Consider the following 17,881-nt stretch of genomic DNA (forward strand, 5'->3'; position numbering starts at 1 on the left):
AACAATTCTTTATATTTATAATCCTATTTATGAATAAAAATCAGAGTACAGCACTATCTGAGCAAAAGTCCATGTATTACATCCTGATGGATTTCAAAGCCCATACACTTTTTTGATAAATGAATTTCCACTACATATCCAGTCATTCATGTTTGCTGTGGAGGATTTGTGTATGACATAACATAAAAACAAATGTACTTATTTGTGTACAAAACTCCATTCTCCTCATAACCAGAAAAATTTGCATTCATTACTAAAATCCCCATTACTTTTCCAGGCCTGGACTCCACAATTGTAAAATGTCGTAACATTCCAATGTTATGACCATGGAAAACAGATAGGCTACTCACTCAATGTCTTTTCCAAAACTGACCAAAACAAAGAGAATATGAACTTAAAAGACTAGATGGAAAAAGAAGCAGCAATGAGACACATGTGAGGCATCTTAGCTATGCTTTATTGTAAAAGTAGCTGTCTATTATAATAAAATAGAAAACATAGGGCATAACTTTTACAGAAAAGTTAAATAGCTCACAGATGTTCAAGCATCACCAAACAAAGAGTTTTCTAAAGTTTTTTTTAGGCACCCTAACATGATGTTGAAATGCAGTGCTGTCAATACATATGCAGGCTAACAAAGTTGTTTTTTGACACTGGTTCAATGTCTAACTAGTGCTGAAACCAAAAATGATATCAGGCAGAGAGACAGTGTCCATGCATTTTGAGAGCGATGTAACAATGAACATCAAAGCTCATCTATTAAAGTATTAACAGAGGGATGTGGCATGTAATACCATTTTACCAATACATTTGCTTTAATAAGACTAAACATAATAATGGCTCTTTAAGCCAATCAGTGGGAGCCTTAAGACGTGGTGAAATGTCACATACATTCATGTTGTTAAGTAGTAACAAAGACAACATTACCCATACATTCCTAATCCCTGTACGTTTCTGCAACTTTTCTTTTGTGTGGTCCAATTATACCATTTAAATATAAGATTGCAACCAAAGTCACGACAAAATGTATGAAGACAACTATCAGTGCAGGAGTAGACTGTACTTTTACACCATGCATCTGCCTATAAACATTTAAAAAAATGTGAGCAGCATTTAATGCTAAGACTTGCTTGTGAAAGAGGAATGCATAACAGAAGCTTTGTTTTTCTTAAGGAATAAAGCATCTGAACACAGACAGTATGGAATCGGGTCCACTGGAATATAGAAAGAAATAATATAAGGAATGTCCTATAAAGCATTATATAACATAATGAGCAGGTTTTAATTCATAACATCCAAAGAAAATTGTGTTTGTAATCTTGTTTGTTGGTCCTTCTTTAAATGAGTTCTTAGAGTGCATCTTCAAATAACTAAGTGCCTTTTATTTCAGGCACTCATCTTGGGCTTAAACGGGCTTCAGCTCCTCTCATCTCTGTCGTCGTCCTCTTTCACAGTTTGTGTGGGTTCACCCATCTGTATGTACCCTCATAGCGGAAGCCCACCTTCTGCACCAGATCATCAGCTTCTGCAGGACCACGGCTATACCAGAGGGAGAATATGAGACGCATTACACGTCATGTCACTTTGTCAATCACTTTCAGAAAAATAAGCGTGTCTTACCTCCCGTATTTGTATTTGATGGGTGGCTTCTTCTCTGTCTCGATCTGATGAAGAAGAGGAGTGAAGATTCTCCAGGCTTCCCTCAACTCGTCACTTTAATAAAATAAGTCAAATTCAGAGACGGTTCTTTACATTCTTTAATCAAATTTACATTATTGTGTATTCCAAACAAACAGTGTATCAAGTTAAGTTTAACCTATTTTTTCTTTTCTTTTTTCACGAAAAGATCTGACCAAATAAAATTAATACCATATAAGCAGGAAAGAGCAAGATCTATGGTAACAGTCAAACCATAAAATAACAATTTAAAACTTTACAGTTCATATAATACAAGTTTGGACAAAAAACAAAAAATATATAAAATGATAAACCTCACATTTCAGCCTTTGACCCATTTTTAAGAAATAAATGAGTGAAAATTGTCCTGACTGTTTATGTTTTTAGAATGCATATTAACTTGTTTTTGATCCACTGGCTGAATGAAATATTGTGTATAATTTTGTGAATGAAAGACTTAGAGAAGAGCAAAAACAAATTTCCACAGTCAGTTTTGCTCATATTTATCAAGGGTGCCAATATTTGTGGAGCCCACTGTGATATGATGTACAAGAAAAGTCTTAATTATCATTTCTGGGTCTTAAATTTGGGGACAGAAAAACAGAAATCACAATATGGCCTAATGTGATTATTAAACTTCAAAAGGTGATGATTTAATTGCGAGCGCTGCATGTTTCAAAGTAAAAACGTTCTCCAGGCTTGTGGTTTAAGCAGTTCACGATCAATGAATACCACACATTTATAGCTTATTGATATTCTGTTGATGAATTATGACAATATTTACTTCATAGTGTTTAATTCCTGCAAACTCATTGGCGTTCTAATAAACGCAGCTGCGTCGTATACACGGGTAAAATTCTGCACATTCATTCGGATCGAGTGAGGTTTACATGAAGGCTTTTCAGGCCGGCTGAGTCATCAATCCAACTGCTAACCTTTTATTTGTGTGTGTACAATACAGTAGCTTGTAAGAAACTCACCTGCGTACAAAATGCATCTGACTGCCACAAAAGACATCCAAAATCAGACGTTCATAAGCATCAGGCAGCTTGACATCCTTTGTAAAGAGAGAATAGAGAAATGTACATTTATAAACTAAAACTTAAATAAATGTAACTTAAAGACTGTTTGTTTTTGGTTTTAAACATTTGATGGCCAAAGTTGTCTAATAGGATAAAAACATACAGTGTGGATGTATCACAGGTGTCTGTTTTACCCTGTATCTGCTGTGGTAGGTGAGGTCCAGCTCTGTCTCCTCCGGACTGCAGTGGACTCCAGGTTTCTTGCTCATCATCTTGGCATAGATGGCCTCGTTGGGCTGCACGCGGACCACCAACTCGTTCCGCCTGCACTGAGAGTCAAAGATGTCTCCAGGAACGTCGGTGAACTGCAGCCTCACCTCTGCCTTCCTCTCATTCAGAGCCTTTCCACATCTGAGGATGAAGGGAACCCCTGGAGAGAGAGAGCTTGATGAAATAAACACATTCAGGAAGAAAATCAATAAAAAAAAATCTAGTTCAAATAAATGCTGTTCTCTTGAACTTTGTATTCATCAAAAAAATCCTGAAAAATCCAGCGGGAAATCCTGAAGCAAATCATCATGTGACACTGAAGACTGGAGTAATGATGCTGAAAATTCAGCTTTGATCACAGGAATATATTTACATTTTAAAATATATTAAACTAGAAAACAGTTATTTTAAATTGTAATAATATTTCACAACATTACTGTTTTTACTGTAGTTTTGATTAAATAAATGCAGCCTTGGTGAAATGCTGCTCTTACTTCCAGAAAGATGTCAAAATTAATAGTCTCAGAAAGATTTTAGGTCTTTGGCCAGATTGTAAATATTTGCTAGTTACTCTGATGCACACTGTGTGTATCTAATCATTACATGTGTGTTGGTAAAGCTAACTTACCATCCCAGCGTTCATTCTTCACATAAAGCACTGCAGTGGCAAATGTGGCTTGAGTGGAGCCTTTAGGGACAGTGGCGTCATCTAGATAACCCAGTTTAGCCTCTCCTTCTCCATCTGGATCTCCCACGTACTGACCCAAGACCACGTCTGACAGAGAGACCGCTTCAATGCACTTCAACACCTTCACCTGTAGGGGGACACACAGAGCATTAGAGAACAGGTAGAAATCTACAATACATATTAGAGAAAGAGACATCAGAGATCATTCCCATTTATCTTAGCAATAGCAGTTCAGTTGGATGCTTCATGAACACTAATTTCTTCATGCCATGTGACTGAACACACAAACTATAAATTACAACTCTCTGCAGCAGACAGAGAAAAATAAGTCACACTGTTAAAAGTCCTCAAACAAAACAAAAAGGCATTGCAAAGAAAAAAACAAAGGAAAAAGTAAAACAAAACAAAGCATTGCAAAACAAAGCATTGCAAAGCAAAACAAAGCCCCCCCTAAAAAACAACAACAAACCAAAAATGAAAAAAAAACAACAACAAAAAAACAGCAACACAAAGCATTACAAAGTAAAAAATAAACCAAAACAAAAAAGCATTGCAAAGCAAAACAAAAAAATGAAACAAAACAAAACAGCAAAACAAAGCAAACAAAACCACAAAAATAATAATAAAATGAAACAAAAATGAAACGAAACAAAACAAAAAGCATTGAAGAGCAAAAAAAAGATTTGGTATTACACATAATTAGCAGAAATGCACATCTGTAAAAAAAATCTATTAAAATTATAAACCAAAAATAAACATTATCCAGAAACAATCTTGGAGCCAAGACCTTAATGTATGCTTGCTTCAGTCCGCCAACCTTGTATGCTAATGGTTAACTACAAGACAGTGGTGATGGATGGATGAATACGATTTATTTGATCCTCAAGGCTAAATTCAGGATAATTCAGATAAGTGGCATAAGAGTGATGCGCACACACACACAGCTGATTGGCTGACCGGCTCGTTACCTTCTCATCCCTAACATCATCAGAGCTGGTGGATGCGGGCTTCTCCATGGCAACCAGAGAGAGCATCTGCAGCAGGTGGTTCTGCATCACATCACTGGAGACAGAAAGAGAGGAATACATTAGAATATCAATATCCACTCAGCCTTTGAAGGGAATCCTCATGCACAGAAAGTGCAAGGGATTTTTAAACACCTTTTTTATATTTGTCTTTGAAATAATGTGCATTTTATCTTTCTGACTACTTTTATGGTGCTTCACATACAAAAAAAAAAAAAAAAATTCTCCTTTTGTGTTCCATAGGAAAAAAAAAAAAATCAGGTTAAAAATTATGGCGGAATTCATCTTTGGTAGACTATCCTTTTATAAGTTTTAACATCTATGAAATAGCAAGGAAATCTCAAAGCAAGGAAACTTAACTAACCGAATGATACCAAAATCGTCAAAATATCCTCCCCGGCCCTGGGTACCAAACGGCTCTTTGAAGGTCAGAACCACACATGCCACACTGTCCCGGTTCCATATGGGGCCAAATATCCGGTTTCCAAACCTTTAAGGAAACAGGAGAGAAACCTATGACTAAACAAAAGACAGATACAGAGGAAGAGCTTCCCAATGGAGTTTAACCCTTAATTATTCATAAATGACAACTGTGTGTGACAGTCAGTGAAAAGCAGAAGGCAAAGAGGGATGAAGAAGAGAATAATAAGCAGACAGACCTGAGGACCATGAGGTTCTGGACCATCTCTTTGCCTAGGTAATGGTCTATCCGGTAAATCTGTTCCTCGGTGAAGAGAGAAGAGAGATGACTGGATAACTCCTCTGAGCTCTGCAAGTCATGGCCGAACGGCTTCTCCACGATGATCCTGTTCCAGCCTCTACCAAACATACAAACACAAGAATTATCCTGCACTTTAAAAAGGCCTTTGCTAAGGCAAATCCCTATACACTTAGAAAATTACACAGTACTAAAATATCACTGGCTAGATATGAGATGTAGTTTCTATTATGGTATTTTTTATGTGCTTTTTGTCATTTTTATTGGTTTTTGGTTTAAATATTTCTATTTAACAATTTCAGTTTTAGTTTTAGTAATTTTAGCACTTTATTTTATTTCAATAGTTACCAATGCAACACTTCTAATTTTCATGTTTTTAAAATTTTCATCAAATTTTTATTCATTTCAGGCGTCATTTCAGTTGGGGCTAAAGCATTTAAAGTAACATAAGTTACACAATCAGATTACTTTTTCAACTAGTAAAGTAACATTATTTCTAAATCTACAACAAAAAAATCAGAGTTACTTTTTCAAATAAGTAACGCAAGTTACTGCGTTTTCCCATTGACCGAAGGCTCTCCTGTCCTCATGTTGAGAGAAATCAGGAGTTCAGTATTCATCATTTCAATGTTTTCAATATTTAGATTCAGTATTCCTCAAAATGAATAAAAACGGTTAAATGCAAACTCAGAATATTACACAAACCTGCAATAATTAAATGTTAAAAAATACAAATGTACTTTATGCATTTAATCTCACTTTATTAACTAACGTCTTTGCTGCTGACCTTCAATGACTCCGTTCAACCATACGAATAAGCTAAAATGACTCTAGATGAACATCACATGTGTGTTTCATTTAGTAGTTTTTATTGCTAAAGTAAAAGTGTTGAACTTTCTTCTTCTGTGATCCAGAACGGCAGCACAGCTGAGAGGTTTGTTAGAGATGCGCCCTCTACTGTACATGCATGAATTTACATTTCATTCAGAAATTCATACTTTTCATAAAAAGTAACCAAGTAATGTTTAGTTGCTTTTTAGGGAGTAACCTATTATTGTAACGCATTACTTCTATAAGTAACTTTCCCCAGCACTGATTTCAGCTTTGTTTCAATTAATGGAAACGATTTTTAATGGTTTTAGTTTTAGTCCATAAACACCGTTCAACACTGTCTAGCTAGATTTGATGTGAGTGGTACTTGCCTGTACAAATCTTGTCATTATGATGTTAGAGAGGACAACTAATAAAATTACAACTAAAATGCATTTACAATTTTTAACAATTAAGTGTGAGTGGTTGCTAGGGCGTTTCCCGAACAGCGACATAACCTCCATAGTACGATGCATCGTTGGTGAAACTAACTAGCCAGTCACGACCTATTCCTGAAAACTGTCGCACATGTCATTCAAACCACAATATATTTGATGATGTCAAGGTGGTCTAGTAATAGCATCTACTAATTAATCTATTCTAGAATGGATTAGTCAGATTATTGCTGTAAATAACAACCATAGTATCTGAAGACTATTTCATTATTTTGTTCTCCATTGCTTTGCTTTTACGTTCCCCCGGCGTAATAAAGAACGAACGCACATGTGCACTCTTCAAAAACTGCACTTTAAATCAATGGAATTTGTATATATTTGGAATGAAGGATATAGAATGTACTGAATGTCGGCTTGTTTATTTTGCCCAAGAGCATGATCCATGCAAGTCCACACATCACACATGCTAAAGACTCGCTCAATGAAAAACACCTCAAAGCCCATCTTTTTGAGCTGCCTGCAGACTGTAGCTATAATAAACGCTCAGACTATTTTCTATACTGTTTTGCTACAGAGAATGCATCATGTACATGCATTCACTCTAGTGTTCACTGTTTTAATGATCAATCTGTGTCATTGTGTCAATACTATATGTATTATATGTAGCTTGTGTTACTTTGTAATGCTTAATCTTTGAAACAACCCAATAAATGAATTTCACATTTTACCTTTACAGTACAAAATATTCTTATATTTTTTCTTAAATTAGAAAATAAGAAAAAAAGCAGTTAAGGCGAGACACTACAGGTGAATAGGGTACAATTTTTAACTAGCAGATATCACCATGAAACTTTCCCAGTTGATTACCTACATGAAGATGAGAAAAAAAAAGTTTTCTGTAATTTAATGTTTAAATATGCAAATTAGGCAATATCTAATTAAATATGCACTTATTTGCATATTTTTTAAAAAACAAAATCTGAGTATTGGATAAAGCCAGGTTAAAAAAAAAAAAAAATTCATTGTGTTCACATATTAGATGGGAAAAAAATTACAGAGGGATTTATGGAGATCTACTTTTGTTATCCTGTAAATCAGAATATACTGTCAATAGCCTTAAAAAAAATGATTTTCGCCATGTTTTTTGGAATAAAATGTTATATAAATCAGGCTAGGAATAATATATTTACAAATCCCTCTGTAAATGTCTTCATAATATAACTAGGTACAAGACTGGAGAGTTTGGTGTATATAGGTGCTACTGAAGTGGAGATTTCGGACTTGGAGTATGAGAGAAAAGTCATTTTGAGAAAACGGGCTTTAAAGATTTATCATCAGCCAATGAGATTGCGCATTCAGCCCTTTTACTTTCATGATTGGTTGCTGATAAAAAGGAAATGACCATATTTGGATCTGACAGCATTGTACAGGAGAGAGAGAGCTTTCCAGCGGTGTATGTGATGACAGAGAGCAGACAGAGATCGCGGGGCAGCATGTTAAGAACGCCAACTTTTGTTGAATTTATGAGAAATCTACAGACGCAAACAGACAAAGTGTAATAAAATAAAGACCTAAATGTGTATTTCAGACTTTTTTTTCACCACAAGTATGAAAGAAGACATGTTATTGAAGACAAATATCTCAAAATTGACCAGTAAAAAAAAAAAAAAAAAAAACGATGTTTTTGCCTGCTGTGTCTCGCCTTAAGAAGATTTTTATTCTTAAGAATTTTTTGGGAATCTGACCCTTGGTCCCTACAAATGGCTCAAGTGCCTCCCTTCAAAGAAAGTATATGGGGATTTTTGGACAGTCAGGTCAAAATTGTAAGTTTGACTGTCTAGAAAAGTTTTATTCAAGTCCGTCGCATAACCTCTAACCTACTTTTGGACACATCTTGCCTTGTATTAAGAACATAAAACACATAATTAAGCAAAAATGAAACAAAAGCAACTGCATGTGTTCGCTCCTCACTTGGTGCTCATGCATTGATGTTTGATGTTCTTGGTGACATCGTGGTAGACGCTGGGCGGCAGGGCCAGGTAGAAGAGCCGGTTGGCCCCGGCTCCTCCAGGCAGGGACAGCAGGTGAGTGTTCAGGTTAGCGAAAGACGATTCATCCGCGTACTTCCCGCTGATGTAAGAGTTTCGACTGAAGAACGCAGCGAGGCGCTCTGCCTCAGAGTCGACCGCCTGAAGGGAGGAAAAAAAACAGAGGGCGTATGAACACGAACACACACACATACACACAGAGATACGGTAAGCAGACAACAGTGCACATGGAGAAAACTGAGCGCTGACCTTCATGTAGGGCATGCAGGCCGCGCGGATGGCATCCACGGTCAGATCGGAACGAGCAAAGCCCACAAAATGTATCTGTTCGGGGAGAAGACCGTCTCTGAACAACCACCTATAGAGGGAAACAGAAATAAAGAGACATACACTATTGTTAAGTAAGATTTTTTTTAAAGATATTGTTACTTTTATTCAGCAAGGACACATTAAATTGATCAGAAGTGACAGTAAAAACTTCTATAATGTTACAAAAGATATCCATTTCAAATAAATGCAGTTCTTTTTAACTTTCTATTCATCAAAGAATCCTGAAAAAATGTGTAACAGTTTCCATTAAAATATGAAGCAGCACAACTGTTTTCAACATTGATAATAATAAATGTTTCTTGAGCATTACATCATATCAGAATGATTTCTGAAGGATCGTGTGACACTGAAGACTGGAGTAATGATGCTGGAAATTCAGCTTTGATCACAGGAATAAATTATATTATAATATTCAAACAGAAAAGTTACTTTGAAATGTAATAATATTTCACTGTATTTTTGGTCAAATAAATGCAGCCTTGTTGAGCATAAGAGACTTTACAAGATCACTTTAAAAACGTATCGACCCTAAAATTATGAACTGTAGTATATAATAAGTTAGAGGACTCACCACAAAGTTGGGTAGATTTTCTTTTTGGCCAGATCTCCCTACAAAAAACACATTTGTTACATCACGGCACAATCTAGTTATGGCTCAATTACACAAACCGCCACACTTCAATATACAGAGTTTCATTGTGCAATATTTTCAAAACTAGATCATCACACCAGAGTCTCAAAGAGAAAAGCTGGTCTGAGATCAGTGTTAATTGATCTAAAAGGCTAAATGATGATCCCATTCTACATTTTTTTTTATACATTTATAATAATAATAATAATAATAATAAATAATAATAATAATAAATAATAATAATACATTTTTATAATTATATAATGTTTCCAAAAAACAGAACAAAAACAAATAATCACTATAGAGAAGTACAAACCTTATCAATGTAAAATACTAAGATAATCACAAAAAAGATATTAATTACATTAAAGTATTGAATCACTTGGAACCAATTAATATATATACTTGAAGAATAGATCATATGCTCTAAATAGCAATTCTGGGTTTCCTCCCTTTCCAAATAAATCCTGAAAATGATTTATCCCATTCCACGAACTGCTGCATTGGTATATTCACTGGCAGAGACTGAAATAAATATAATAGTCTCGGTAGAATGTTCATCTTGACTGATTCGACCCTTGAGCTCATGCTTAAAAAGGGGATTTGATTCCATCTTGATATCTCAGCTTTAATTTTTGTAATTAGAGGACAGCATAATTAGCTTGAAATAATTGTGATATATCTTTTGATAAAATTACTCCCAGATTTCATTGAAACTGATTCCCAGTTGAGACAAAAAATTCCAGTAATGAAACCAGGTGGCCTATAATTAAAAGTGAGAACCTGGGTTTTCTTATGTTCACCTTATAACCTGAAAATGATCCATACGTCTCAAGAAGTGACATCAATTCTGGAAAAGACTGGGTTGGCTGTTTAAGTAACTAAAATGTCATCTGCAAAGACAGATACCTTCTGCACTCCAGTCCCAACTTCTATACCTATAATTTTGTCATTTTGCCTAATCCACTGGTTAAGGGGCTCAATAGGGCAAATAAAATAGGGCTAATTGGGCAGCCCTGACGTGTTCCTCGTTCTAGAGTAATTGGTTAGAAAGATCACCATTCACCTTAATTCTCGCTAGAGGTTTATCATATACTGCTTGAATAGCATTAATACGTAAAAGATTCATGAAACCCAAATCGTTTCAATCATAAAGAGATACTTCCACCTAACAGAGTCGAATGCCTTTTCAGCATCCAATCCTACTAATCAAGCTTCAACATTGTGTTTAGTTATATGGCTCATAATATGTAAAGAACGCCTGATATTATCTTGAGTTGGCTCAGCCTGACAAACCCAGTCTGATCTGGATGAATAAATTCTGGAATCATTTTGTCTAATCTCCTAGCCAGAATGGATGCAAATAGTTTGTAATCCACATTTAAGACACTGATAGGTCTGTAATTTCCACAATCTTTACCTTCCTTCGGTATAACCCAAATAATTGCTTTCCTCTATGAGGGACGGACCACCCCACCTTTTAATATCCAATTGAAGGTGGCAAGTAACATAGGGGACTCAATGGTTCTCTAAGGGATTTATACCATTCTGAGATGAGATTGTGAGAGTTGGCAGCCCTGGGTCAGATTGTTTGTTTGTTTATAGGTTAACGACACGTCAGCTACCTCGGCTATATTCATGTCGAGAAAGAGCTAAAAAAATATTTTTTTATCATAGATTAAAATTTCAAAAACTAGACCTGGTCTTACTTCATTCAAAATCTTTTGACAGAGGGTCAGAATGAAGGTTGTAAATAGCCATTTTTCCACATATATTTGTTTTTATTGTGGAAAGAAAACTTTATTAACCTTACAAGTGAACGTCAAGGAACATTTAAATAAAAACCCATTTAAAAGGAATCAAATCAAAATGAACTGCCTGCCTAAAAAGCCGTTTGGGCCATAATAACGGTCTTGTCCGAACATGCCTATGAAGCACCAAATTGCCACAGAGGTTGGCAGATTTTGAAATGCAGCCATAATTTGTGCAGAACTACAGTGACTCATGTCATGAATACAGCTGAATATAAAGATGACTATTATATAATAGATACAAAACATACAAGAACAGATAAAATGAAGTTTTAAAAAAACAAATACAACGGTCAACCCATCCCAGCTCAATGTGACTCAATCATCTCAATGCAAACATCATTGACCTGAGCAGATCTGCTCCACACCCATTCAGACACATGAGAAACACACTGTGCATAGTGAGACAGCACTATTCTGTTTGTCTTGGCTGAATTACAGCATTGTGGGAGAGTCCCATCTCTCCAGTATTCATTATGGGCAGATATCAGCCGATAAACGGTTCGCTATCTAAACAATTAATCATTCCAGCTGCTGTGGTGAAAAGCACTCTGTAATGGTGACTTGACAAAAATCCATCCACGTCGATTTTGTAACTTTTATCATGAACAATGAAGCATAATCATACTAAAACAAACATGCAAAAACTTAGCAACCAGATCTTACAGCATGTATTTGCTCTGATAGTGACTACAGTGTTTCCACACACACACAAAAAAATCTGCGTGTTTGTGTAAACCGATGAATGTGTATCTCGGTGATCCTGGAGTGTAAACAGCAGAGCATGCCAGTAGAAAGCCAGAGGCTGTGGGTCTGGGTCTTGATAGATTCAACAAGGTGCTGGAAACATTCCTCAGAGATTGTGGTCTACATTATCATAAAAGCATCAAGCAGTTTTACTGCAGATTTGTCGGCTGCTCATCTATGATGTTAAATCTCCCATTCCAGCACATCCCAAAGCTGCTCTATTGAGATCTGGTGACTGTGGAGGCCATTTGAGTTTAATGAACACACTGACAAGTTCAAGAAACCAGTTTGAGGTGATTTGAGCTTTGTGACATGCGTGTTATCCTGCTAAAAGTATTCATCAGAAGATGATATTGTGGTCATACAGGGATGGACACAGTCAGCAACAATACTCAAGTCAGCTGTGTTTATATGATGCTGAATTGGTACTAAGAAGCCCAAAGAAAATACACCATACACCAGCAGCAGCAGCCTGAACCACTGATACAAGGCCTGCTTTCATGTTGTTTACGACAAATTCTGACTCTTAACATCTGAATGTGGCAACAGAAATTGACACTCAACAGACCAGGCAACGTTTTTCCAATCTTCTAGTTTTGGTGAGCCTGTGTGAATTGTAGCCTCAGTTTGCTGTTCTCATCTGACAGGAGTGTCACCGGTGTGTGTTCTGCTGCTGTAGCTCTTCTGCTTCAAGCTTTGACGTGTTCAGAGATGCTCTTCTGCGGATCTCGGTTGTATCGAGTGGTTATCTGAGTTACTGTTGTCTTTCCATCAGCTGAACCAGTCTGGTCATTCTCCTCTGATATCTGGCATCAACAAGGCATTTTCACCCACTGGATAGTTTCTCTTTTTTGACCATTCTCTGTAAACCCTAGAGATGGTTGTGTGTGAAAATCCCAGTAGATCAACAGTTTCTGAAATACTCAGATTAGCCCGTCTAGCAAATCAGGCCTGACAAATCAGGTGATGTTGCATCTGGATTTTGACATGGTTACTGAATGGATTGCAATGTTTATCATTATGCCACAAACCTTTGCAACACCATGTCAAACAACCATCTTTCTAACCCCACCCTCATCCCAAACACACAAGCCTGCTCTTTCACCTCTCTCTCCACACTAACTGAAAGAAAAGTGCTGACAGAGAGTGATTTTGCGTAATCCAGCTCACTAACACCTATTTAAAAACCTAAACAATAAGAACAGGAAAAGCCAACAGTAACAAAGATCTTTCACAGAGCAGTTGTGTAATATCAGACTACTGAAAACTTTAACAAAAGGAGGAACAAGGAAAAGCAAGCCGGAAAAAGGAGGAAGAGGGTTTCAATTTCATCACTAAAAGATGAAAAGGGGAAAACACTTGTGAGAAGTGCAAAAGCTTGACCAACTGTAATGCAAACTTCACTTTTTATTCTTGAGGTTTTGTATTTATATGCATACCAAACCTAATCAAGGCTGTCTAGATAAGGCTTTAGTCCAATCACAGACCTTCTGTCTCCACACCTGACCGATCACCTTTCAAGGCCATAAGCTGTGAACTGAACTGCTGAATTACTCAACCACCCTGTTCTGTCTGAATGATAAATAGAAGCCTTATGTTGGCAACGTCCCTTCATGGTTGCTTAATTTCAGTTGTACTTCCTTCTACAAAAAAAAAAAAAAAAAAAAAAAAAAAACAAGGCCATTGTACCAATTCAGAGGAATCAGAGACTTTCTTCCTTTATTGGACTAGCAGTAAACAGACTCTGCTGTAAAACCATAAGGTGTGCAATACAAAAGAAACTACCATGTACTAGTAGGAATAATTTGAAATAGGAACTAGATCAATAAATTAGTAAGATTTAGGGCAAATTGCCAACTTTTTGATAATCATTTCAATGAATGTCTACATGCACATCACATTCTGTTAAAGGTCTATATTCGGGGTGCAGTCATATTCCCAATTTATATGCATACAGCGGAATATTCCTGTATATTTTTCACAATAATTTAATTAGGACTGACTCTAATTACTTCTCACATTCAAACAAGCCTAAAAACATCAGCATGAAATGGATAGCGGTGAGCAATCGTTAATAAACGCTTGTAGTAATATGTAACTCGGCAATAGAAGAAAAGAGAGCGGATGAAAGAATGAAGAAAGGACTGGTAGGAGATATTGGTGAAGTTAAAGAGTTTACAGAATGGAGACAGAGATTAAGAAATTGGATTAAGAAACACTCATTCCACAAACTCTGTGCAATAAAGTGTGATGAAACTGTATGAACACCTGCAGTAGTTGTAATGCATCCTACTAGAAATGTGAAAATTGTGTGGAGTGCGCACATATATCTTCTTTCAACAAATTTTCTGAATAAGTTTTCTGATTATAGGGATATTCTAGGGCAGGGATGGGCAACTTCGGTCCTGGAGGGCCACTGTCCTACAGAGTTTAGCTCCAACCCTGAAAAAATCACCTGCCTGTAATTTTCTAGTAATCCTGAGGACCTTGATTAGCTTGTTCAGGTGTGTTTGATTAGGGTTGAAGCTAAACTCTGTAGGACAGTGGCCCTCCAGGACCGAAGTTGCCCATCCCTGTTCTAGGGAATTGGAATTTGTGGAATCAGAATATTGTCTTAAATCGGGCGATTGGAGTGCGCAATTTACATAATTACATCAAGAAAGAGAATACTGCCAAATTCTGATTACTATCAGAACACTGTGGTGCATGCAAATGTAGTCACTGTAAAAAAAGATTAAAAAGTGTTCCAAATACATGAATTCACACTAATTTTTGGTTGGTCAATAGATGTAACGTGTTCAAAATGAGTGACAATTCAAGGCTGCAGATGAGACCGTGTCAATTCCTCATTAGTAGAGACAGATTTTAAAATATTCCACACACACACACACACTGGGACTCACCGAAGCACCCATGATGATGAAGATATGCGCATCAGACTGGTGAAACTCCACATCATCGTGTAGCTCTTTCCTCAGTTCCCCAAACACTTCTGAGCGTGAGAGGGGAACGGTGCTGCTGGTGCTCATGTTGTCTGCCAAGAGGTCAGGAAAAGATTAAAGAGCAGAAGATCAAATCTCATGTTGTCCTTATGTTCATACAGTCAGATAAAAAAGTGTTTATGAATTTATAGCTTTCTGGAGTTATATTACAGATATATAATTTCCAGTTATATTGCAAATTAAAAAACAGTTTTGCTTAAAAGCAATTGTTGGACAGGCGTGGGGGCCGATTATGTAGCATCTGCCAACCAATTTACAAGAGATCGTATTTAAGGGAAGATTTATATTTGAATGAGCATTTCTTTTCACTGAATATTTGGTTTATTTATACTGTTTGAGACGGAGCTGATTGAGGGGCAAGCAGTTGCATGAAGAGGAGCATGAGAATTCGTTTTTTTCTTTATTCTGGGCTTTAGAAGGAATTCTTTTATTTTTTTTGCGCTGTTTGTGGTTATCTTAAAGTGGACAGCAGTCTACAGAACAAGCCTACTATGGTATTAGACTACATAGCCTATAATAAAAGAAAATGAATTTCAAACCTGAACCAAACATATTTTTATTCAAAGATCAACAGTCTGTCATTAGTCTTCAGTCTGCCACAAAAAAACAACATTAAAATCATGAACTCAAATGTCATTGTGAAAAAAAAAACAATGACTGTTGTAACAGTGCGTAAATCTGACCTTTCAGGCTATAGCCTAACGTTAATAAGCCTTATGCCAAAATTATTAATCACAACTAAATTGTCGGTCATTAAATAAGAAAACTAAATAATTGTGTAGATGATTTGCTTTGTGTAACCCGACATCAGACATTAGGCCGAAGTATTTTTTTTGCGCACAGAGCCGCGACCAATCAATCACTCCTTTACGACTGGCTGCCCGCACATTCACTATCCTCACGGCTGCGGCAACTTGCGCTCGCTTATCAATGCATATAAATTCACGCCTACGGTATTTTTGTAGAACTTAAAAGAAAGAACAAAGATGCTGCAGCCAATTTTTCAGGACGTGCATTTTTAAACAACGCAGGACGTAAAAATGATAACTGCGTCGGGCTGAAACTAGCAAAAAACACTTGGCGCTGCATTGCGTCGGGTGTATGATAGGGCCCCTAATGTTACATGACAAATAACAAAAACATGTTTCTAAAAATAAAGGTTTTACATATTATATAAATATTTTGTGGTGAAATGTTGTCAGGGCAATTATTTACTTGTTTGAGAGATGGAGATCAAGATGGAAGATATAATGCTGATAAATACAGTACATTAAAGCAATTCAATGACAACAAATTGACAGCAAAATTTCCAAAAGAACATTTTTATACATTATTTTCTCAATCCCCATTTTTTTTTAGTGGTATAGAAAAGGTTTTAGGCACTTGGTAGATTGTTTGGACAAATAAGGAAGTAACATGTCCGTTAATCACCAACCTCTAAATTGTTAAATTAATAAATTAATTGGTACATTACTACAGGCACACAGATTCACACTCTAAAGGTGTTCTCCAAAGCACTTTGACTAAAGCTGCCAAACACACAAGTACAGTGTGAAATATTAAACAAGCAACACAATATCAACAAATAATACACCAGAGCAAGCTTTACTAAACGGCCTGAATATGAAAACTGGATCTACAGTAAATGCCACCTGGAAGAATATACTCAAATGGTTTGCATTTGCTAAGGTATTTCACATGCAATAATTTTGCCAAGTCACTTTGAGGAACAGACGTAACGTTACAAACACTGACTATAGCGGTTCTAACAATAGACTAGTCTAGTAATTTGACAAGTCACATCACATAGCAATTTGCATTGGGATGACAAACACATAATCATACCACTGCGTTCAGGGACTGTAGTGTGTGCTCTCTCTGTGGCATAAAGGAAAGATAAAGGTATAAACTGACACAAAAACACAAGCTCTCACAACCCTCTCTCTCTCTCAACTTACCATAATGTTATTAGCACAATCCCTTATTTAACAGGGCTCAGCCTGACACTGACTGAAATAACAGCTTGCTAATGATTTCAAGCAAAGCATCACATTCACAACAAATGCTTTAAACATACAGTTATCTAGAATTCATTTAAAATCAACTGCTATAAGGCAAAGTTGGTTAGTTGTGGTTAGAGCTGCTGACGTTAGAAAACAGCAGAACCAAACACACACACACTGCATAACAACGTGGTACTTACATTTAGTGCTCTTTACTAAACAAAATAAAAATACCAGGATTTAAAAGCTAAACTTATAGAGTTGTACCAGGCTCGTTGTGTATGAGCGCAGATATGAAACATTAGCGACTACAGTGACATTTTTAAAGACAGCTTCCTCCTTCCCTGTTAAAACGACACGGCGGATCTCAGTGATCTTATTGGTGTAGAGAGGAACTCACCAGCGCTCGCTCGACTGCCCATCATTGCTCGAGCACATCACGTCACCCGCACACTGCGCGCGAGTATAAAGGAAGGTGGGCGGAGCCAGACTGCAGGGGGAGGGGCTTATGGACGACGAACCAATCACGGCGGTGATTGACAGCTAAACGCTGCAATGGCGAGCGTGCTTACGGAATTTCTAATCAGTCCTGATGATAAGAGCTAGAAAAAAAAGTCATGTACCGTTCTAAAAAGAATGTCAGC

The 17,881-nt window shown here is 36.6% G+C and overlaps 1 protein-coding gene across 4 annotated transcripts; it reads right to left on the minus strand.

Moving 5' to 3' along the window:
• Nucleotides 1-436: 436 nt before the first annotated feature.
• On the minus strand, nucleotides 437-17,694 carry g6pd (glucose-6-phosphate dehydrogenase). Of its 4 annotated transcripts, none has more exons than XM_084099348.1 (14): nucleotides 17,638-17,684; nucleotides 17,080-17,112; nucleotides 15,136-15,266; nucleotides 9,615-9,652; nucleotides 8,963-9,071; nucleotides 8,637-8,854; nucleotides 5,342-5,500; nucleotides 5,047-5,172; nucleotides 4,626-4,719; nucleotides 3,598-3,784; nucleotides 2,894-3,129; nucleotides 2,658-2,734; nucleotides 1,621-1,713; nucleotides 437-1,539 (listed from the first exon to the last, which is right to left on the minus strand). In XM_084099348.1, the coding sequence occupies exons 1-14, from the start codon at nucleotides 17,660-17,662 to the stop codon at nucleotides 1,449-1,451; spliced, it is 1,617 nt and encodes a 538-aa protein (XP_083955474.1). In that variant the 5' UTR covers nucleotides 17,663-17,684; the 3' UTR covers nucleotides 437-1,448. The 4 variants fall into 4 exon arrangements, with proteins under 4 accessions (XP_083955474.1, XP_083955477.1, XP_083955475.1 ...); XM_084099351.1 differs by having other exon boundaries at nucleotides 17,438-17,653; XM_084099349.1 differs by lacking the exon at nucleotides 17,080-17,112 and having other exon boundaries at nucleotides 17,638-17,694.
• Nucleotides 17,695-17,881: the final 187 nt, after the last annotated feature.

The sequence above is a fragment of the Abramis brama genome, assembly GCF_963993115.1.
Source record: "Abramis brama genome assembly, chromosome: 22".
Lineage (NCBI taxonomy): Eukaryota > Metazoa > Chordata > Actinopteri > Cypriniformes > Leuciscidae > Abramis > Abramis brama.